Below are 22,714 nucleotides of genomic sequence, written 5' to 3' on the forward strand. Positions count from 1 at the left end.
ATGAACAAAACAAGGGCAAAAATTCTTTATGGGGCCTACAGTCCTTAAACCTAAGAGCTTTAGGTAAAAACTAAGTTATTAAATGTTTTGCCTTAATACATTGAAGATTAATTTTAAAACAAGTTAGCTATAAATAGCCTCTTCATTTGCACAAAATTCCCCCAAGGGACACCAAAAAATTCAATTGACAAGTGTCTCCATTCATCCTTGTATCTTTAGTGCCTGGCTCACAGGCAACTCTCAAAATCACGTGGCTTCTGGAGTGCTGAATCTTCTCCTCTACTGTCTTTCATATCATTCACAAGAAATCTGAGTTAGTCAAGATTTTTTTCTTAAAATGCAAATGTCTCCAAGCTTCAGATGCTAGGAGATATTTACATCTTCATGTAATTCAATTAGATTGCGTTTCTCCTAACATCTGAGTAAAGGAGTAAGCTTTCTGATGGAGGGAAGAGAGGCAAATAACTTTGGAGATGGAAGCATTCGCGCAGAAAAGGGAACTATTGTGGATTGGGGACATAAAGCATAGGGCTGGGAGTCCTCAGGGCTGTTGGGACGTTGAGGGAACTAAGCGAGGTGTGTAGAAGGAGTGGTGGAAAAATGCAAAGAATTCTCAACTATTTCAAAAACAGCCTCCACCCGGCAAAGAAAAGAGCCTCTTTTTTGCTTTCCCAGGTGATTATCTGTTCCCCAAATCCAGAGGTCAAAATTGTTTTCTTAAAAAGTTCCAATTGGGTAAATAATGCTTTTGCAAAATGCAAAAGAAACTCAAACATTGTTTCCATAGGAAAACATTTCTCAGTTCTAAACAGCCCACTTACAACCAGTCTGTTGAAACATAACCTATTTGTAAACCGATCATTATTTTGATAACCAAAACTCACAAAAATTACACCTAAGGCAGTCCCAGAAAACTGCAGAGAATCTACGGAAGCCTGGCAATAACCTAAACTATGGATTTCCCGAGGCAAGCCCTAAGCTAAGAACTCACTGAGTTTTGCAACCCATACCCATTTTTCAGTTTCCCCTATCCTAGCAGTCACAATTCACATTTTCCAAAACTGCAGGCAATGCTGGTAGCCCCTGTCACAACTCCTCTTCTACCAGCTGGCTGCCCCCAATAATTGTGGCTAGTTGCAAATTCCCCACAATGACATCTAGGGACCAATTAAAGAGCAGGTAGATGATTTGGGAGGCATAGTTGTATAGTAGTTAACTCCTCAGGCTCTAGAGTCTGAATGAACTAGTTTTGAAACCTAACTACCACTCCCTGGTTAGATAACCACTGCCAGGTTACTCAAACTCTCTGCACCTCAGTTTCCTCATCTGTAAAATGGGGATTATAATAATATGTACCTCGTGGAGCTTCTGAGACAACGCATGTACAACATTGTTCCCGACATACAGTGAGCACTGGGACTTACACTTGTCTATGGCTCCCTAATTTACAGCAAGTGAAGAAACAGAAAAACATGTCATATCTTCTGCTTCCAGCCCGCCATAAATGTAAACAGTAATTACCAACATCTCGGTTGGCTTAGGTAACTTACAGCTTTTTTTCAACATTAAAGAAACCAAGAAATAATCCAATTCCTACTTGGGCTCTTGAGATGCTGGAATGAGTTACAGGTTTATCAACATTGTTCTAATAGTTGACAAGGATTCGGCTCTAATCTGGTGAATGAAAAGTTCATGAAAAGAGAGTTATGGAGGAGTTATGATGAAAAAGTGCGATGTTCTAAACGATGGATTTCAAAACATCAGTGCCTTTTCAGACATTTGGTCCCATACTGGACCAAGATATCACCGACAATAATTCCTTCAGAAAATGATTTTTCTAAATAGATCCATATAAACCAGGCTGAGTTATTAAGGAGGAAAATGAGTTTAATAATACAGTATTAGATTGAGTAGCATCCAGGAAAAGTGTACTGTAAAAAAAGTTTTGAATATCGATTGACCTCTAGTAACTTTAGTGTTGAAAATACTTGTATTATAGTGAGGTAGACAGTTTAAAAAAACTCTCCATTAGACAGACTTAAATTTTTGTAATAATATTTAAGAAAATGATAACATTATGAAAGAATGAAATATCTGATTAATGCTTAACTTTGTACAACTCGAATATAAACTTTAAAAATATTAGAAATTATAACATTTGAGTGCATATAACGTTTTGTACATTAAGATGAATTGCATGCTGTCCATTCCCTCTTTGCACTTTCAGTCACCTTAAATAAACAAATATATACAGCCTCAACAGAACGACAGTGCATCCACAGCAAATGTGCATTTTAAATTATTTCTCCTGGCCAAGTCTTTGTTCTTACTTAGCACTTTATACTAGCATTTATTATCCTTCTCACCCTTTTTTGGACAGTTTGTAGTTCTCCGAACCAAACAACCAACAGGTTAAGATGGGAGAGAGCAAAACCACTTAGGAGAAACAAAAACTTTTTTTAATGGTTGGTGCAAGTTCCCTTGTTTAAACCATTTCATGGTCAAAGATGAGAAGGAAGCCAACTCTTCAAAGGGCCTACTTACGGGCAATGTTTGAAAATAACACTGGTGCAGGTTGGGGGAAACTTCATGTTTTTGACAGTCTGGGAATGGGTATTTAAGTTGCGCTGTGCTCTCTCCTGCTTCCTTCCGGAAGATGAATTCCATCCCTGTCTCCTTCCTCACTGGCCTTCCTCAGCGCCCACCCCAAGCTCAATGTAACACTTTGCTCTTTTCACAGTTCCTCATTACTAAGTTTTAAAAACATTGCCTAACTGGTAATTACAATCTGAAACAATTCTTTTGGGGGAGCCCTGGGCTATTGCTGGCTGGTAATCTTCCAGGAATGTCAGAGAGAGGGGAGGGAATATAGATTTTAAAGAAACTTTGGAGACGGGGACTTGCGTCCCCTTTCATCCTTCTCTCTCCTGTTCCTGGCCTGCCCCTGCAGCCCATCTTTCCTGGGGCACACCACCTCCCCTCCCGACTCCACCCTTCTGCTTCTGGGGTCCTATCCCTCCACTGCGCCTCTTCCTTCCTCAGATAGCTCTCCACCCCTGCCCATTTTTTGTTTAACTGGGAAATCACCTTTCCCTGAATAGGGGATGTCTGAACTTTGGCAAATTCTGTTCAAAGAAATCAATTAGAAACAGACAGCAAGAAGGCTTTTTGGTGGGTTCCCTCCAGCAGGGTCTAACACACCTCAGTATCAGCCCCCTCAGAGGCAGGCCTTGTGGTTTCTCATTATCCTTCAAGGGGTTCCATTTGGACTCATTCTTGTCATTCCATCCATACCAACACCCTTTCTCCCACCAGAAAGAGCAACAGTAAAGGTAACAACCCAAGTACCCTGGCGAGATGCAGGTTGCCAGTTTCCTCTACTCAGAGAGGGCAGGGCAGAGCCGGCTACACAAGCTAGCGCAGGCCGGCTGGGACCCACCTCTCAAAACTCTTCTAAAGGCAGGGCCCATCCTGGCTTTCCTATTCCTGGTGCCAATTCCTCTATTTTAACACTTTTTGCTCAGGAGGTCACAAGGCATGGTTATGACATGACCAGAAAGATCCCACCTTCTTTGCACAGGTAGAAAACAATCAAACCAAGATGTGGTCAAGGGTGATTCTTCCTCTCACGCTGTTTCCCTTCTTAAACTATTATTTTTTTAATCCATAGAGCAGTTGAGAAACAGGTATGTGTCTCCCCTCCTCCCACCTTCTATCAAAACCTGTGAGATACACAAGGAAATCCAAAGCCACAATAATAAAGAAAAAAACTAAAGAAATCCTCCTTGGCTTGTTTTTCAAAGGTGGCCAGGCAAGGTGTGAAAATCCGTATCTCCCTCTGGGCTGACAGGTGGAAGGTTCTGGGAAGGCCGAGCTCCCTCCTCCCCCACTTGGCTGCTAGTCCAGGCTGTTTCCCCACCCACCCTCCGCCTCCTCCAAGGCCAGCTCCTCCCCCGCCTCTCAGCAGTCAGGCCTCCCCTGCGGCCCGGGCCAAGGCGGCAGGAAAGGCGCCGCTACCTGCAGCCGCAGGACTCCACCACCATGTCCTCATACTGCTTGTAGACCACGTTATTGCCGGCGTCGATGTACAGGATGCTGATGGGAGTCAATTTGGTGGGCACGCAGCAGCTGGGCGGGGTGGAGCCGGGATCCATGGAGTTCATCAGCGTCTGGATGATGGCGTGGTTGGTGGGCTCCAGGTGCGAGCGCAGCGGGAAGTCGCACACGCCTTCGCAGTGGTAGGCCTCATACTCCAGGGGCGCGATAATCCAGTCGTCCCAGCCCAGCTCCTTGAAGTTCACGTGCAGGGGCTTCTTGCTGCAGCGCAGCCTCGACTTCTTGCCGTGCCGCTTGCCGTGGCGGCTAGCGAAGGCCGTGCGCCGCCGCCGGCGGCCGGGCGAGGGCAGCCAAGGCCCGACGTCCGGGCTGCCCGACGGCGGCGGCCAGGAACCCTCGGCGCCCCCGCTCGGGCCCGCAACCTCGGCGGAGCCCAGCTGCTCGCGCATCTCCGCGAACAGGTTCTTGCGCTGGGATCTGGTGAACACGACGAGCAGGGCGCGCTCCTGCGGAGGCCGCACCCTCCGGCCGAAGCCCAGACTCCGCAGGTCCGGGGGCGGCGGCTGCTGGGGCCCCGGCGCGCGCGCCTCGTCCTCCCCGGCGCCCAGCTCGCCCCACGAGGCCCGCAGCTCCAAGCACAGCTGCTTCCAGGGCTGGTGGCGCAGGCCCTGCCACACGTCGAAGACTTCCCAGCCGGCCCGGGGCGCCCCCTGCGGGTCCAGGGTCCGCGCGTCCAGCTGCAGGGGCGACAGGCAGGGGAAGAGCTGCACGTGGAGTGGCCCGGCCGGCGGCCCCCAGGGCACTGCGGGCGCCTGGCGAAAGAGCCGCAGCTCCGCGCCCACCAGCTCTTCTTTGTCTGAGAGCGTGGACACATCAAACAAATACTTCTGTCTCCGGAGAGGAGTGTGCGAGAGATCGTCTGCGAGATAAAAAATAATTACAGTCAGTTTCACTTAAGGGGGAGATCAGCCCGGTGCTTTGCGGCCGCCCCAGGAGGGAAAGGGCGGGGAGCGGGGCAGGCAGGCCGGGAGGCCAGCTCGGCCAGCCCGGGGCCTGACCACCCCGGCTCCCCGCCCGGCCGGTGCTCGGCGAGGGGAGGGGGCCACCAGGGCGGGCCCCCTCCTCCCATCAGCCCCAGACTCCCAGGGCGGAAGTCGGTGGCTGCTGCAGAGGCGGCCGCGGCCGAAGCCTCCTGGGTTGTCCCCCAGGATCCTGCGTAACCACTAATGTGCCCTTTGTGGTCGCCAGCCTGGGCCGCGCCTCCCCCAGACCTCCTTCGGGCTGGCTCATTCTCATCATTCACGTCTCGTTCAAATGTCCCCTCCTCCGAGAGCCATCCTCGACCACCCTGATCTGAAGTAGCCTCCCTGGGTCACAATCGCAGGACCCTGGTTCATTATCTTCCCGGCACTTAGCACTATCTACTATGATCTCGTTCATATTTGTCTCCTCAGTGGTCCGTCTTTCCCAAGAACACCCCGCCCCCCTCCACCGGCCCGGAGGAGCTCGGACCGTGTCACGTCCATCTTGCTCACCACAGCGCCTAAAGTACACGCAGCTCAACAAGTGAGAAACTTCTAGAGCAGTCATTCTCAATCTGGTTGTCTGTTGTAATCATCTAGAAAATTTAGAAATTACCAGCACCAGGGCTTACTTCAGCCAATTGAATTAATATCTGAGGACAGAGCCTGGGTATTGGGGTTTTGTTGGCTTTTCCTTCGCTTTTTTTTTTTTTTTTTTTTTTTTAAGCTCCAAGGTGATTTGGTGGTGCAGCCCTAGTTTAGACCCACTGGTCTGGGTGGAAGTTGCTGCCCATTAGGCAGTTTTGCTGAATCTTTTAGGCCCAACACAAAGCTGACAGAATGAATAGCTGTTGCGTGATTTTTCTTTCTTTTTTAAACCTCAGCCATAGACACGCACGCACGCACACACAGTGATATTCTCCCCTCCTCCACCTACCCAGTCTGAAATCTTCTTGCTTTGCAATTAATCATGAGGACAAAATTTTTGGTTACAAGTGAGAAAAAGAAATTTGGGGCTCATGGCGACATATAACAGGCTTTTAAAATCCAAGGCGAATTATTTGGGACCAAGGCAAAACTGGGCTTCTTTTTTGATACATTTGTGCGTGAAGCCAATGCCACTTCAGAGTGCAAGGAGGAAAGCTACCCAGATTTTCCTGGGCTGCCTTCTCATAAAATATTTACAACCCAGCAAATACAAAAATCCCCAAAGCCCCCATCTTTCCCCAGAAGCTGGTAAAGTTTGGGTCGATTTCAATAATAAAAGTGTCACTGGGTCCCAGTCCAACCCTCACTGCCTGTCCAGATGTAGCCCCAGGGCACTGGATCTGGAGCCTCAGCCACACCTAGTCCCTATTCTGAGCTGACCGCCAGCCGGCTGCCTCACTCTGCTGCACATGTCCCAACCTGAGAGGGAGCTGTGGGGAGGGTTAGAGAGGTGAAAAGGGAAAAGCTGCTGGAGGCAGTTGATTTATGGAAGCCAAGACCTTCAAACCAGCCAGGGTCATTTTAAAATCAGTGCGAATTCAGCACACTTTCTTCTCCTTTTAAGATACCTGTGTCTGACAATGCTCGGCCACCACCCAGATCTCTGGACCTTTCGCCTTAGGCCTCACTTTCCTGCCTCTCATATTTCTCTCTCCCCAAACTAAGGATGTGATGAGAGGGACAAACCTAAGGCACTTGCTGCACCAGTGAAATGTTGTGAGGGCAGGCATATTTTTCATCTTTAATTCATCCACAAGCACAGAACAGTTCTGTAAGGTAGGTACTCATATTATTCCCATTTCAGACGGGAAAACCAAGGCTTGGATAAATTAAGTTAATTACCAACGTCTGGTGGCTGGTAAGTGGTGAAGTTGAGATACAAACCCAGATCTACTTAATTCCAGAATTGGAGCAGTTAGCCCCTAAGCCCCGTTGCCTCACTATTATAATCCAGGTACTGGAGTCTAAAAGCAACCAGAAGTGGCCAGGGTATAAGGTATGGGGGATGTAGTCCAAATGGTATTTGCAGGGCTTGCCAGGATTAAAACCTGTGCTCCCTTAGGAAGTTATTTCCATGTCTGCTTACATAACTCTTGAGGAAGTTTGTCATTGGCTGAAGAGCATTAGGCAGGTGTAAAGGCTAATGATTTATTTCTCTTTCATGCAACATGGAGAGATCAGCCTGCTTTTGTTTTCCTTCTTTTCTTTAAGTGTGGGCTAATAAATAGTCTGAGTCATATTTCTCCAGTCCTCAAGAGTGGTCAAAACAGAAGAAAGCATCTGTAGAAAGCGGGCTCTACTGATTCTGCAGTCTTGGGATTTCTGATGATCTTTCCAGCAAGATCAGCCCACTCTCACTCTTTCCAGGGCTCAGAGAAGAGTGCAAACGGGAGCATCAGCCCATATCCTAACTCCCTTCTCTCCCCATACCAGCTCCATCCCACAATTGGAGGGCCTCACTCCCCTGCGTGTGGACACTCTCGCCCCCAGGTCCAAGCTCCCTAGGCCTACAGGTGCACACATCAGTGGTGTGATCTACTCTTAGGAGGACAGACCCAATGAAGAAGCTGCCCAGGCCCTGGAAGTGGACTGAGGGCTATTTTGGCAAGAACTCTGTGGCTCCAGTACAATGGAGTAGTAGCTCTCAAAGCCACTAAACCTAGAACAATCCCTAAATTGACATTATTAGCATCACACAGGAACTTGTTAGAAATGCAAATTCTCTTGGGCCCAGAAGTTCGTGGTGGGGCCCAGAATTTGCATTTCTAATTAGTTCCCAGGTGATGCCAATTCTGCTAGTGGAGGATCCCACTTTAAGAACCACTAATCTAGAGGAGTGTGCCCCTTTGGCTCTTCAGATTCCCCATCATGTGGGGAGAGCACCCTGGAGGCAGGACAAAACAAGGCCCTCCAAAGCTCAGGGACCAGGGCAGGGTCTAAGGTGACTGTCCCTCCCAGTCCCTTCCTACCCCTCACAGCCATCCCCACATTTTTTTTAATCTTTCAGCCACATGCACTCTCACTGGGTCTCCAGAACTTCTAACCCCTAAACAGAGGGTCCGAGAAGGTGGCCGCTCTGTGCACCTCCCCTACAGGACCACATTCCCCACCTGTCTGGACCTGCTCTGGAGCCATGCATCACAGAAATAGCCCAGAGGAGGCATTCGACCTGGGGAGTGCACAAGCCACCAGCCGCTGAGACCCTGCAGACACTTTGTCTGCTGACCTGGCATCACAAGGCCTGGCTCTGCTGCCATGGCCACCTGTGGTCAGGAAGCTGGCCCTTCACACTTACTTCTACAAGCCTCCTGTCCCATTAAGTCCTGTATAAATGAGGGCTGATATCATCAAATGACCCTCTCTCCCATGCCCCTGTCTACAAACATGCACTTTTCATTTCAAAATCTATTTGTGGCACTTTCTTACATCCTGGAAGTGAATCCTAGCTTTTGACTTTTAAATTGAAATTGATCCGGAAAACATCATGAGAGCTTTTTATTTTGCTTTTAATTTGCATCAACCTGGTTTGTTACAACTTAGCTCACATCCTAGTGAACTCAGTATTTGTTGAGTATTAAACATATAGTCATTTCAAGTTACAATTGCTAGATATGTGCTTATCAACTTTCCCTGGCGGGTGGGTGGAGGAAGGAGAGGCGGGAGGCAAGGAGAAGGAGCAAACCACCCGCATGTCTGAAGAGAATTCTTCATAAGTAGGTCAGCCTTTTTTGAGTTAAAAACAAGTTGGGAAAAGGCTGAGGGCACCTCAAACGTGCACTTCTGCTGTGGAAACGACAAAAAATAAAAAAGAAAGCACATGAGGGAACGAGAAAAAGAACTAACCTCTTGCAAAGTAGGGACTTATAGCGCCCATTTTAAATGAGGAAACTGGCTCAGAAAAGTAGTAGTCATCTGTGCAGGGTCACAGCACGTGGCTGGAGGAAGCTAAGAAGCAAACACCAGATTGGCTAGGAAAGGATGCCCACGGTGCCAAAGACGGGACACCGGGAACCTGAGCCCCAGCGCGGCGGCCTAAATTTGGGACGCGCAGCGGCCGGTAACGCGCCTCGCCCGCCCATCTGCGCTCCTTGGCTGCTGGCAGCTCCTGGGACCATACTGTACAGGGTTTCCGAAATCCCGCAACTTGTTTTGGTTTGGGGCAGGAAGGGCCCACAGTGCATCTTTTCCAAGACACATCTGAGATATGTATGCAGCTTGAGGTCCCTGTTGGAAATCCTGGTTGGATTTTCTGTCACTCACCGGCCCCGAGGGTGCCCCGGCGGCTCCAGCTCTCCCGACCCCCAGGGCTCTTCGTGCCGCAGACTGTGGGCTCCCCAGCGCTCCTCAAGCATCCCACTGCCATCCACCGGATTCGAGGGGACCCTGGACGGCCACTGGCCAGGCTTCTGGCCGCCCCGCTGCCATCTCCCCGTCCCGCCTGCACTCGCCGCCGCGCCACGCCTTTGGCCGCTTGTCCTCTGAAGGCACAGACCCTAGCACTAGGCACTGGCTCAGAAAGCCGAGATGACAGGGCTTTCCCACTCCCCTAGATGGGGATGAGAGGAACGGGGACAATCGCCTTTCTTTACAAAGCAAACTCCAGATGTCTTTGCCCCTAAGCCTTTCCCCCACCCCTCATTTTCGAGCCAACAGCAGCACTGAACACTTATGGGGCAGCCTTTGTGCCAGGCACTGCTCAGGGCTCTGATGGGTCTGTCCCTGAGTCCTCACCGCAAGCATCCCAGGCCTGCCCAGCTCTTATGCTCATTTATAGATGAGGAAACTGGGGCTCTACGAAGTGTCTTCACTTGCCCACAGTCTTGCAATTACTAAGGGACAGGTTCTCATGGTCTTAATTCCAAGTGAGGCCCTCAGACCTGCGGCCATGCCCTTCCAGGGTTCTGATTCGTTGGTGGAGCAAGAGGGAGGACACTGCACACACATTCCTCACCAATGCCATCAACACCAGGTGAGCTGCCTTCCCCTAGGATTTCCCTTTTTATCTTTACCAGAATGAAGAAGACCTCCAAGCAGAGAATTCATGGCTGGGTTTGGAGTCTCTTCTTTCCTAGGTCCCTCAGCTTCAGCAATGTCCTGAGGTGCCAAAGTCCACAAGTGTACTGGGTGAGTTAAAATGAGACACCAGCCCTCTCCCATGGGATGTGAAGGCCTCTGAGTAATTTGTGCTCCAGGAATTACCCTCTACTGGGACCTCCCTGGCATCCCCTGTACTCTTGTCCTGAGTCTAGCCTCTGATGAGATCTGAGCCTTGGAAACTGCTGACCTTGCTAAGCATCCTCACTGAGGTGCGGATTCAGGAGGCAGTCCACACAGTTCACCCTCTCCAGGGTACTCTTGCTTGATCACCCAGCATAACCACAGCTAACATTGGTATAGCACTTACTGTGTGTTGGGCATGATCTAAATTCTGATAATAACTCATTTACACCTCAAAACCACGTATGGGAGGGAAATCACTATTATGCTCATGTTATGGATGAGAAAACTAAAACACAGAGCTTGAGAGTGACTTGCCCAAGGTAGTAAGAGGTAAACATAGCAGTCTGCCTCCAATATCTGTGCCACTACCCTAGGCTTCCCAGCCCTTGACCTCTGTGTCTTGTAGAAACCCAAAGTCTCCAGCTCTTTCATGCTGCCCATGCCTGGAAAAAGGGCAATAATCCCTGGCCTCCAAGAGTCATTCACTTTCGAATCATCAGAACTGAAGGGATGCCAATAATTAGACTTTTGAAAGAGAACTTACAAGGAAACTTAATTTTCTCATCTACAAAATGAGATAATAATGCCAGCTCACAGTCACTGAGAGAGGGATGACAAATGAGAGAAAGAGTGGGAATGAAGTCAGAAGACACATGCAGATGTTGATGACTACTGACAATGTGGAATGGGAATTAGAGTCTAAAACACATAGATTTGAATCCTGACCAGTGACTTGGTGGCTGGGTCACCTTGGATGGACTGGGTCACATAATCTCTCCCAGCTTCATATGCCTTTTCCGTAAAATAGGAAAACTACCCCTACTTTGCAAGGTCATTGTAATGGTCAGAGTCAAAGCACCAAGGACAGTGCAGGACACACTGAAGCAACCAATGAATACGGCCAGTATTACTGTAACTACCTACATCCAGGTAGGGGGAAGATGCACCTGTCCTCCCCTTGGCCTTCTCTCACAGTCCAGTGTTCTCAACAAGATTTCCAGAAGTAAGTGGAAGAAAGGTGATCAGCAGAGTGGGTGAAGAGAGAAGCAGAGGCGTCCAGTTCCTGTCCATCTGAAGTCTAGCCAAGTGCAAAGGCCCATAGGGGCTTCGGCCTTGAGCCCCCTACCCCACCCCCCACCCAACCAGGACCTGATCCTTCTCAGTCCTGCCATGCCAAATGCACACTCCAGTCCCTCTCACAATGCCAGGTGAACAATCCACCTCTGACCTAAACCTCATCATGGACAGGGCCCTCCTTGCCTGTTCCCTTCTCTGAGGGGTCAGGCCCAGTGTCAGCCCATGTGCCAACCCATCTGACTCCTGGGCTGAACAGAAGCAGCCCTGAGAGGCCTGGGGGTTGGTCTCCTTACCCACTCCCATATCCCCCTTTGCCGCCTTTTTGGGGGCACGATCTGGCCACTGAGCCAATTTAGGGTCAGGATGGGGGCCATGTCCCCAATCTTCTCCACCCAGCAAAGGACCAGGAACACCTTGGAGGGGAGAGGCGTTGTAGCAGTGAATGACCCCTTGGGCTGCCACGTGAGGCCTGGCCAGCGTCGCTAGTCCCCGGCAAAAGTCCCATCAGTCGGTCAGTGTGCATGCCTCCTTGTCACTCACTCACCCACCCAGCTTCGCTCTGGGTCTCTTGGCTTCCCCAAGGTTTTCTCCAATAGCTTGCCCTGCATTTCTCAGCTCCTTTCCTTCTCTCAAAGACCAGAGAGGCCCAAGGCCAGTTCTCCATGGAGTCTCAGAGAGGCTTTTTCCACCCTTTCTCCCAACCCATGAACCTGTGTCCTCCTCTATCCGACAGGCCTGGGCCTTATGAACTTCACGGGATTAAGCAGGTCTGGTGGCCTGCCTGGATCTAGAGGAGAATTCTCATCCTTAGCACAGCAAGCTCTGGCTCAGTGTGAGGCAAACGAGTGAGGTTGTGAGGGGCAGGGAAGGGGAGCCCCGACTTCCACCTGACTGAAAACCTAATTCTGCCCACCCTCGGAGCCTCAGCATAGCCTTCAGTGGCAGTCACCCCAGTTTCTGGCGGGAGACGTGGGCCAGCCCTTGTCCCTGAACACTGGGCACTAGGTATTGGTCAACCCCAGCAAGAGTCTGAAGGCGCTTCAAGGAGACTCCTTCTGTCTCTTGTCTCTCCAGAATGAAATGGATTCATTTATAGAGTATTTTCCATGAACTAAGTCGGTGCAAACTCTCCTGGCCAGCCGTTCGTTCTCAAGAGTGGCCCAAGAGCCAGAGATCCAAAACTGAGATCAGGGACGGTTCACCGGGCCATTTCCTTGAATTGCGGTCCCACCCGGGGCTCCCGACCACAGCAAATCAAATCTTAATTTGACATCACTGCAGATGAAATCCAAAGGGAAGTTTGGTACCGTCCCCACACACTGGACCCTCTCTGCCCATCTTCCCGCTGTGCCTAGACGTCCTCCGCGCCATCATCCTACGCAGGTCACTGCCCTTCCCCTGGGGCCGCTAGTGCAGGGCCTGGACCAAGCTGCTCTGCTGGAGGCTGCCCTCCCTGTACCGTCCTCCAGTAGGGTCACCCGTGAACCCAGGGGAGTGACACAGGCCCTGGCCAGGGGGGAGGAGGGGGAGATTCGCAGTTTTGAAACCGTCCTCTGGACTGGAACATGATGGGACCGTTTGACTTGAGATCTTCGAGATTAAACGTAGAAGAAAAGGTTCCCACTTTATTTGGTTTCCCCTTCCGGACCACTTCTGAGGTTGCAGGGGGCGGGGATGGGTGGTTCAAATTGGCGTGTTGTGGTGGGCAGGATGTTGGACCCTCAGTGCCCAGGCGACCTGCGCAGGAGAAAACTCAGTGATGTGTTCTCTAAAGTGCTGGACCTGGACCGGGCGCAGCTTCTGAAGAATGGATTGCCGCAACTCCTCTCGGCTGCTTTCACCCTGGGCTGACTCCCGAAATAACGTCAGCAAAGTGAGATTCATAGTGGCACCCGTGGGCCATCGTCTAGCATTATTCCATTTCCCTTCCCCTAGGGAGTCAAAGCGGCAGTTGGCTGGGAAGTGGAGTGGAGGCTGGACCAATTTGCTTAAAAGTCAGACTTGGAAAGCTGGCGCACAGAATCTCTTTGGTTCCTGCGTTATTTAGGGATTGGGGGTGCGTGTGTGTAAACCCCTCCCGACCCCAAAGCCAAGCGTCCGCGCTGCCATGACTTCTGTTTTCTGCTGGGCTCCTCATGCTAACTTTGCACCAGCCTGGGCCAGAAGCCCGCCGGTCCCCTCTCCGCTACGCCGCCTGCGGGGTTCCCTGAACGGTGCCCCGCCCCCAGGCGCCCGGGCCCTTCGCTGCGCAGCGCGCCCATCTCCGGGAACGCTGGCCAGCGCCGCCCGCCGCCAGCCCCTTCCAAGCGCCAGCAGCCCCTCACCCCAAGTGGACCCAACCCTCGGCCCCCAGCAACGCTAACGGACTGTCCTGGAAGACAGAGGACGGCAGCCCTGGAACCCATTACACCAAAGAGGACCTGTTTGATTCCTGTGAACGGGGACAACATTTAACCGACATTGAGCTTAAAAATAAACAGCTATGGCTTTAAGGTGGGGGAGAAAGGCGGTAGATGCCAAGCAACGAAATGGCGTGGTGGATTCTCATTCCCGCTTTCCTCACCTCGCGGCCTCTGCTCGGACTCGGACGGATCCGGTCCAGAAAGCATCTCTTGAGCAGGGTTAACGAACTAATACCCTTTACTTTACTTAAAAGCCCCCAGGGATTATTGTTGATTTGCTCTGGGTCATTTGATGAACGCAGCAGTCCTGGCAGGAAACAAAGGTTTTCGTTCTACCCTGTTTCTGTCATACTATCTTTCCCACAGCTCTCCGTCCCGTTCCCTTCTCCCTTTCCCCAAGCCTCCCCAGGAAGACGTCACCAATTTCAAGGAGGTGCGCAGCTGGAAGCCCGAGAACTCCAGCTGGGGAAAACGCGTGGCGCTAGGGCCTCCATGGGCGCAACACCCTGCGTTTCCCGAAGGTTCAAGCGACAGGCGTCCTCTCTGGTCGGGGAGGGGAGCTGTCATGTCCTGATTCACTTTTCGGGAGAAGGGATTCACAAGGCCTGTCGTGGGCTGTGGCTTAGGTAATTTTAATTTTTAATGTGCAGAAACTACAAGGATGTTTGAGCACGTTTTTCGATCCCCTTCCCCCACCAGCAAGTCTACCACGCAAACTCCCAAAGCCCCAGAGCCCACCGCCCGAGGGAAAACGCGCAGTTCCTTCTCAGATTAGCCTCCCCGGCCGAGGAAGCGCACCCGCCGTTCCGGCGCAACCTGCACTGTCGATGCAGAAGACTTTAGATGTTCTTAGCTTCTAGCTAAATGACCCTTGTAAGGGTCTTGTAAGGCAGCCCGTTAAGGCCTTAGGGATGGGGGTGGCAGTAACTGTTATTTAACAATAAGCCAAGGGCTAAGGGATTGGTTTTATGGCCTTAAAAATGTTTTGCTCATTCCAACCAGAAGAGCAGAACAAAATTCTAGTTTAAAGCTTCCTTCCCTTCCCGCCGGGCTTTTTCCAGGACCTTCCAGTTCACCGTGCGGGAGGAAGACCCTGAACCTCGATGGCGACGCAAACCCTGCGCTGGCGCTCAGGCGGCCGCGCCCTCACACGCACACACTTGCACGCTCAGCAATCCTTTTCCAAGGCTGTTCCCTCTTTCCGGGGAAATAAAGCCTAGATTGGAACCTTCTGCCGGCTTCCTCACTTGGCCGTCTGGTCTGCATTAGTGTTTTTATAAGGGACTGAAACAAATCGAATACAAGGTCACCAAATAATTAACAGTTGTGAATTCCCTCCGTCCCCATTAAAATACTTCCCTGCTTATATTTCATTTTCCGCTTGCCAACGACAACAGGGTCCGGGCAAAAGCGCTGCTGCGTTGACTACACAACTCTGCGGCCCAGGTCCACCCAGAAACTCGCTGTTTTGCATAAACATGCGGCACCAGAGGAACTTTAGTCGCGAGGGAACTGTGCAGCTCTTAGAACGCCCTTCCCGCAGCAAGGCTTTCCCCACAATCGCCCTGCCCTTCCCCCTGATCATCGCGACCCAGAAGGGAAACTGAGAAGCCAACAAGCAATGGGCTGCAAACCCTCCCGAGATTCATTTCTAGGGTGTCAAGTTCCTCAAGGATGTTCCGATCTCGTTTTGGTTTTTATCAGTTCCCTACCACCTCCTTTCTGAGAGCCCTATTGTGACAACAACAACCACCAAAAAAAAAATATTTTAAGAGTATTCTTATTTCAAAATCATCTGGAAACCTAACTCACAGCAGTGTTCTTAGGCTCATTTTGGTTTCCTCATCCTTGAGAGGATTTTCCCCCTTGTTGGAATTTTCTGGTATTTCTTACTACACAAATTAAAAGTCCGAGTTTTGCTTCTTTCTCTCTCCGTCCCCCACTATCTCTCAGCTTATTGAATGCATAGAAGTTCTAATTGTCTGCCTTTCCCAGGCCCCAGAGTTGGGGGTCTAGGACTCCAGGACTAGTGGTCTTTTAATGAGTTACATCCTGTGCTAACTGTAATTTCTCTATATCCAATCTGGTCCATTCTGATCTTCAGACTGCGCCAAGACACACATGCACACAGTTTCTCACTTTATGGATCCAAAATCATTTTTAAAGCACAATATGAAAGCATTTTAAAAGATCAGGGATAACGTGACTTGTGCCTTTTACAAGGATTACAAAGAGGAAGCAAGGCACCGCACAGAATCAGGCCCTCACATCCAAGGCTCCACTCCAGCTCCTAACTCGGTCTCAAGACATTACAGAGGAATATTTGGCTAGGTGGGAAATCGGCCTTTTTTTTTTTTTTTTTTTTTTTTTTACTTTTGCTTCTTGCCACCATCCTTTAGAAACTTCCTCACCCCTTACCCTATGCATATAGTGCCATAGGTAAGCATGCAGGGTCTAGAACAAGATATGAGCTACTCTTCTCACTAGCTCTGTGACCTTGAGCAATTTGCTTAACCTGTCTTCCTTAATTCACCTGCAAAACAGTAATAATAGCACTTTCCCTGGAGGTTGTTGTTAGAATTAAATGAAATGATTCATGTAACAGATTTTAGCACAGAACTGGGCACACAGTAAATGCTCAACATATCTCGGTTATTATTATTACCTCTAGGTGTTTGGAGAGCAAGCTGAAAGGAAGGACACATACACAAAAAAACCAACTCGCAATAAGGTGTCCTCAGGAGATGTGGGAGAAGGTGACAGGAGGTGAGGTAGTGCAGAACGTACCCTTTTTATGGGCCTAAAGCATTCTTCATTCACTTGGGACGGAATTTATCCCTGTTCTCCCACTCTTAATCGCAAGCTTCAGGTGTAACTTTTAGGGTTTCGAAGTTCCCGGGTGAGGAAGGTTTTTTACAAATACTGTGCATAAGTAGTTCATGCCTTGTGAGCCGACTTCAGGATTCCTTCCACTTTCTTTACTCCTCCCCCTGAGGGACCCCCGCTCCTCAAAGCCAAGCCTGCCACACTCGAAGGCGATTTAAACATCCCCGAGGCAAGGCGCCAAGTTAGTGGGGCTGGCCCAGCTCTAAGCTGGCTCGCTGCTCTTTCCTCCTGGCCAGGCCATCCACGGGTTGGGGGAGGGGATGTTAGAGGGTTTGGCGCGGTTAAGAGTCCCCACGTGAGAGGGGAGGAAGTCCTCGCCAGGAGCCGGGGATGCGCGGCTGGCGGGTCCCTTCCATCACGGGAGACTAGACACCGTTTGATGTGTTATGACATGAACCCTCAATTAGATCGCTGAGTTGAAACACTCCAATCAGGGGCCCGATGCTAAGCAAGCCCCGGAAGGTCCAGCCTGAGGTCACCGCCGGTGACACATCAAATCAAAATCAGTGAGAGGGAAAGTGAGGCTTTCCCTTTATCAAGCTGGGGCTGTAGCCCGCAACGTAACCCCCTCCTCTGCGCGCCCCCTCCAGCCCGCTGTTCCGCACTCCTTCGCCCCCGCGCGGTGTGGGATCAGCCACACCACCTTTCCAGTCAACTAACTGCCTTTTTTCGCTTTTTCTGCGAACCTGAGGGCGTGGAGGAGACCGCGCCTTAGAAGTTAAGGTCCAGGTGGTCAAGCCGCATCTCCTCAGATCGGGGACTGCGCGCAGCTCCACGGCTTTCAGGAGATGAAGCCGGACGTCTGGATCTTGGTCTGGCTAGCCTGGAGACCTTGGCTCGGGAACAGAGGCCCCCCTAGCCTGGGCTCTCAGCCAGTCCTTTCCCTGCCTCCGGGGGCGCCCAGCTCGGTGCCCGAGGAGAAGCTGCAGCGCGAGCAAGGGTGAAGCGAGGCTGCGTCTGAGCTGGACCTGAAGCCCCCAGAGACCCTTCACACTTGCCTGAACGCTGCAGGCTTCGATAGACACCTCCGAACAGCCTGCAGGGTCTCTTGGTCCCGTGCCAGACTCACAGTGCGCAGCGAACGAATTAGGGGTGCCTGCTTGGGGGAGGGGCAGAAATTCTTGCCACTTCCCTTCGTGGGGGGGGGGGAAGAAAATGCGCGCCCAACTGCCCGCCAGCCTGGGCCTCCGGGATTTCTTCCCTTGGGGAAAGACCTCTTGGGGAATTTTCTCTGATCTTTCTTAGTCTCTCTCTCCTTCGACTAGGGCAGTAGAGAAGGCGGACGATAAGCAGATTTGGAGGGAAGGAGACAACGGAGACTGAGCCGGGGGTGGAGGGGCAGAAGTTGGTTGCGCTCCCGAGCTGCGCTGGCAGCGCAGAGGCCAGGGACTCAGTTGCTGCGCTACGGAGAAGCCACGTGTATTTGCTAAGGTACTTTAGTAGTCCTAAAATCACCATAAAATACCCGCCGTTAATTTTCCGCCCAGACCTTTCAGCAGCTCATGGACCTCGCTGACCTCTGGCTGCAGCGGCGAACCTAGCGTGGGCAGGACCCTTGTCCGCAAGAAAGGCGGCTGCAAGAGAGGAGGATGGGGGCTGGAGCCTGGGAAGAGCCCGGGGCTCAGAGCCGTTAGCCTGCTCTGAAGAGCTTCGAGGACATGCAAGTGCCCAAGGCAGCCAGGGCGGAGCAGCCCTCTCAACCCAAACCCCAGAGCTCGCGGGTTCTTGGGCCACCCAATTTTCACTGACCTGGAAGTGGGAGACCTGGAACGCGTCAAAGCCGCGGAGCTAGGTCTGGGCAGGATAGCAGAGTGGATAGCTGCCTAAATCTCTTTTATGTCCTCTTTCCTTTCTTCTTGTCCTCTTCCTCCCCTGTCCTCTTCCTAGCCTTTTTCTCCCTTCCTTTCCTGTCTCCTTTCATGTTATTGTCTCCCTTCTTTAGGAGCTGAGTTCCCGGCGCCTGTGGATCCTTCCCCAATTTCTGGAAACAGGGAGAGCGCGAGGCTCTCGAAGGCGCTCGCCAAGCTGCGGACCAATGTGGGTGGCAAGGAGGGAGCGCAGGGGTTTCCGCAGACACCCACGCATGCACCCACACCCACAGAGGGGACCAGAGACGAGGCCCCCGGTAGAAGCGCAGAGAGGAGCGCTGCCTGGCTGAGAAAGATGGATGAGCACCCCCACGCACCCGTGTGGATTGAGTAGCGACAAACCCGCAAACTTAGCTGCCTTGCCCCTGCCCCCCGCCCGCCGCACCAGTTGCTGCCGCTACCTCTGCAGAAATGACTTGGTTTCGGCCTCGGAGCGGCCGAGAGCGCGCTGTAGGAACAAGAACGCCCGAGGGCGCGGGGCTCCCGCCTGGCTGACGATCCCCACACCCAGCGCGGGGACGAGCCGAGAACTCGCGCAGCGGCGGGGCCAGGGCACTGCCAGACGCTGCTCGCGGACTCGATCCTCCGACCGTGGGACTCGCTTCTACCGGAGCTTTTCCCGGAGCGAACCGCAGCTCCGGGCTTTCCAACGCTCATTCATGCCCCAGGGCCCGCCCGCTCCGCTAAGGTAGCTCAGGCCTTAGACCGCGCACGCCGCACAACCCGGGACCCCGTGGCACGGCTTCCTTCAGTCCCCGCCGCGATCCCTCTCTAGCCCCGGTCATTTGTCTGCCACCTCCCGTCCTCCATGCTTCCTCCACCAGCCACCAGACGAGCGGCCACCACGCTGCTTTCTGCAAAAGACAAGAGGAAGAAGGAAGGAAGGGAGAGAGAAAGGAAGGAAGGGAAAGAAGGAAGCGAGGAAGGGAGGATTGCAAACTGGAATAAAATCTGCAGCCGCATTCAGAAACTTACTCTGGCTTGAAGAAAAACAATTTAAGAAAAGAAAGTGGGTGGTGTCCAGAGCGGGAAGGGAATTCACAAATGCAGCCTTCTGCCAGTGCCAGAGTAGCGCCCTGGCTGCGGAGCTCCGGGGGGAAAGGAGTCAGGCGCCTTCTTTGTCACTTACCTAGTCCCCTGTCTACAAAGCTAGTGATCGTATTAGCCGACTTGGAAGACTGGAAAAAGCTGGCATTGATGCCCAGCTTCTCTGCGATGGAGTAAGTCCTGTAGATTGACAGCATGTACTCGTGGGGCACCACGCGCGGGCCCCTGCCAGGCGACTCCTGCGCCTGGTGCTGCTTCGGCGGCCGCCGCCGCCGGGGCTCATCCTGCCGCTGTGGCTGATGCTCCTGACGCTCCAGGGGCGCCTGGGCAGTGGCACTCTCTTGCGGCGCCCGCGGCATCTTCCCTTCCCTGCGGCTTCGTATTCCCTTGGCGGAGCCCAGCTCCGCGGACGACGAGGATGAGATGGAAGCCTGTTGGAAACCGGGCAAATCCCACAGGAAACTGATGAGGAAGACGGCCGAGAGCAGGACCCTGGGAGTATCCATGGCGAGTGAGTGGCAGTCTCCCCGAGAGGCGGCGGCACAGGGCTCGAGGGGCACAGAGCGGCTGGACAGCGGCCGGGGCCCGGCTCCTCGGGCGGACTCGGAGTGCGAGGAGCCGGGTCCCAGCCACACAAACCCCGGCCCTGCCACGCCCCCTCCCGCCCCTCGCCGGGAGGGGAGGGGAGGGGAGGGGAGGGAAGGGAGGGAAGCGGAGGGTGGGACGAGAGGCCGGGTGGTGCGGGCAGGAGGTGTGGGGGAGAGGGGCCGCGGTGTGCCCGTGTGGCAGGGAGACGCAGCGCCCCCGCGGGACACGCGCGGGGTTGCCGTGCGGTGCGCGCAGAGCCGGCTCCCAGCGCGGGCCGGGAAGGGCTGCCACGGCCGCCCCGCGGCCCGGAAGCCTGGGTCATCCGCAGCGCCAGAATCCCTCTAGCGCTGTCCGAAGCTCGGTCCCTTCGCAGGGCCGCGCCGACTCTTGGTCTTGTCCAGCCACCTCCACTTTCTTGGGAGCGTGCGGCCCAGGAGGAGGGAAGCTGCGGCGCCCCCCAGAGATCACTCGGTGTAGGAGCCTCTGCAGCCGACAGCGCGCTGGCTCCGGGCGGTGATACCTTCTGTCCCTGGCCCCAACCGCCAGGCCAGCCGTTCGCTCCCCTCAGGGGCCTGCCCAGGACCAGAGAAGCTTCGCCGCTTGCCTTTCGCAGAGCTCAGCTCTACACAGCCCCTTTCTTTCGGTGGGGTAGCGATCTCCACAGACAGGGCATCTGGTCCCCACCCTCGAGGTCAGGCAAAGGCCACGAGTCTTTATAGTCTAGATGGATGCTAAAAGCTGCTGCGCTCCCCTGCAGGCCCCAGGCTTTGCTCTCAAGTCCCCAACCTCTTCTAACGCTGGCTTCAGCCACTTCATTTCTCCTTCGTCGGCTCCCTGGGTCCTCTTCCCTCTGGAGGCCTGGCTCCCGCCTCCTCTGCATCCCCATTTTCCGTCTCTTCTTTTCCTCCGCCTTCAGGACTTCCTCCTTCCCCAAGTTCCTTCTGCATTCCAATCCCTCTTTCCCCAGCCTGCTTTCTTCTCACACTGCCCTCCCATCTCTCTCTGCCTTCCCACCCTCTCCCTCCTGGGCCTCCCCCCACCCCTTCCAGTGGACCCCTCCCTTTGCGGCTCTTCCCCAATCTGGTTCTCTTCAGCCCAGCCTCACCCCATCACGAGTTTCCTTTATCTGTCCCCAGATTCCCCGTGCCTATCTTCCCCGCCCACTGCCTCGCTCATTCCTGGGGCCTGGACGCTGGAAGTCGGGGTGGAGGGCTGCTTCTCTCCCACAGTGCTCTGTGCCCTGGAACGCTATGGACATAGTTTCCCTGTGCATTTATTAGGTGCTCAGCCACCAACCATGAATTCTCTCCTTTAATCATCCCAACAGCTCTGTGAGATTGTCCTTACTATTTTCACTTTTACTGCTTAAAAAAATGAGACTGAGAGCAGATAAATGACTTTTCCAAGGACACTCAGCCAAGGGATAGTGCAGCCAGGGACAGAGGCCAGGGCTCAGACCCCAAACCCAGTGTTCTTCCCACTACACTGTAGAAGAGTGGCTCCCCGGCCCAATATCTCTATTTCATTTCCTGCCCTTTTCTTTATGGTTTTATTTGATCTCAGATGGTTTCCTCCCCTGCGCTGCTCTCTATGTGCAGGGTTCCCAGTCTCTCTACTCTCCTCCCTGTTACTTTCTTCCCCCTCCTCCCTTGGGCCTTTTCAGCCCTTTTTCTGTCCCTACAGGGACCACTCACCTGGCAGACTGCAGGAGGAGGGAGTTTTCCCGGTTCCCTTCATTTTTTAACTTCCTTGAGGTCTGGGCTATGCCCTCTACCCTGGGCACTGGCCTCCCCCAGATAATGGCAAGCACCCAAGAGAACTTGTTTATCTGACAAGGTTCTAAGCCCTTTACATATATTATTTTATTTAATCTTCAAAATAGTCTTATGAGATAAATGCTGTATATCCCTATTTTACAGACAGGGAAACTGAGGCCCAAGGTGACATGGATCCAGAGACAGGGCTCTAAACCATTGGACCATTGAGACGGCTACTCTCCTCTTGATCTGCTCTGTGGATGCCCCTTCTGGCCCTATCTCAATCCTACTTACGTCCCCTAGTTTTAGTTCATGATTGTCAAGTTCTGACACTTTAGACTCAAAGGTGCCTTAACCATAACCTTTTCTTCCTTCCCCTTTCTGTGCTTTAAAATGGTTTGTTATTATTTAATAAATTAACCATAAAAGGAAATGGAACTGAAAGAAAAAAATTTTCTCAGATTTTTGCCAGTACAACAAATCAAAATGTTTTTGCTTTTATGGGTTCCCTTCCATTCCCTCTTTATTTTTTGTGCACGTCTTATTTTCAAATTGTTGCAGTTTAGGGATAGCTACTATGTTGTATCCTTCCTTTGTCACTTAACATTATACCCAAAGCATGTCTGCTGGTCCTTCTTTCCATTTCTTTGTTCGTTTTGTATTATTGTCAAGTAATTTCCTTCAACACCTCTCCTCTGCATCTTTCTGGCCCTCTCTGCAGGTCTTCACTACCCCTCTTCTGGCCTGCGCATGCCACCACTGCAAAACCAGAGAGTCAAAACTCCTCATTTCTCACTTGCAGA

At 52.3% G+C, this 22,714-nt stretch overlaps 1 protein-coding gene across 1 annotated transcript; it reads right to left on the reverse strand.

Annotated features, from left to right (window-relative positions):
* Positions 1-1,866: 1,866 nt before the first annotated feature.
* GDF6 (growth differentiation factor 6) lies at positions 1,867-21,135 on the reverse strand. Its single transcript, XM_070630695.1, has 2 exons — positions 19,649-21,135; positions 1,867-4,975 (listed from the first exon to the last, which is right to left on the reverse strand). The coding sequence occupies exons 1-2, from the start codon at positions 20,070-20,072 to the stop codon at positions 4,014-4,016; spliced, it is 1,386 nt and encodes a 461-aa protein (XP_070486796.1). The 5' UTR covers positions 20,073-21,135; the 3' UTR covers positions 1,867-4,013.
* Positions 21,136-22,714: the final 1,579 nt, after the last annotated feature.

This window comes from Equus przewalskii, chromosome 8 (assembly GCF_037783145.1).
Source record: "Equus przewalskii isolate Varuska chromosome 8, EquPr2, whole genome shotgun sequence".
Taxonomy (NCBI): domain Eukaryota; kingdom Metazoa; phylum Chordata; class Mammalia; order Perissodactyla; family Equidae; genus Equus; species Equus przewalskii.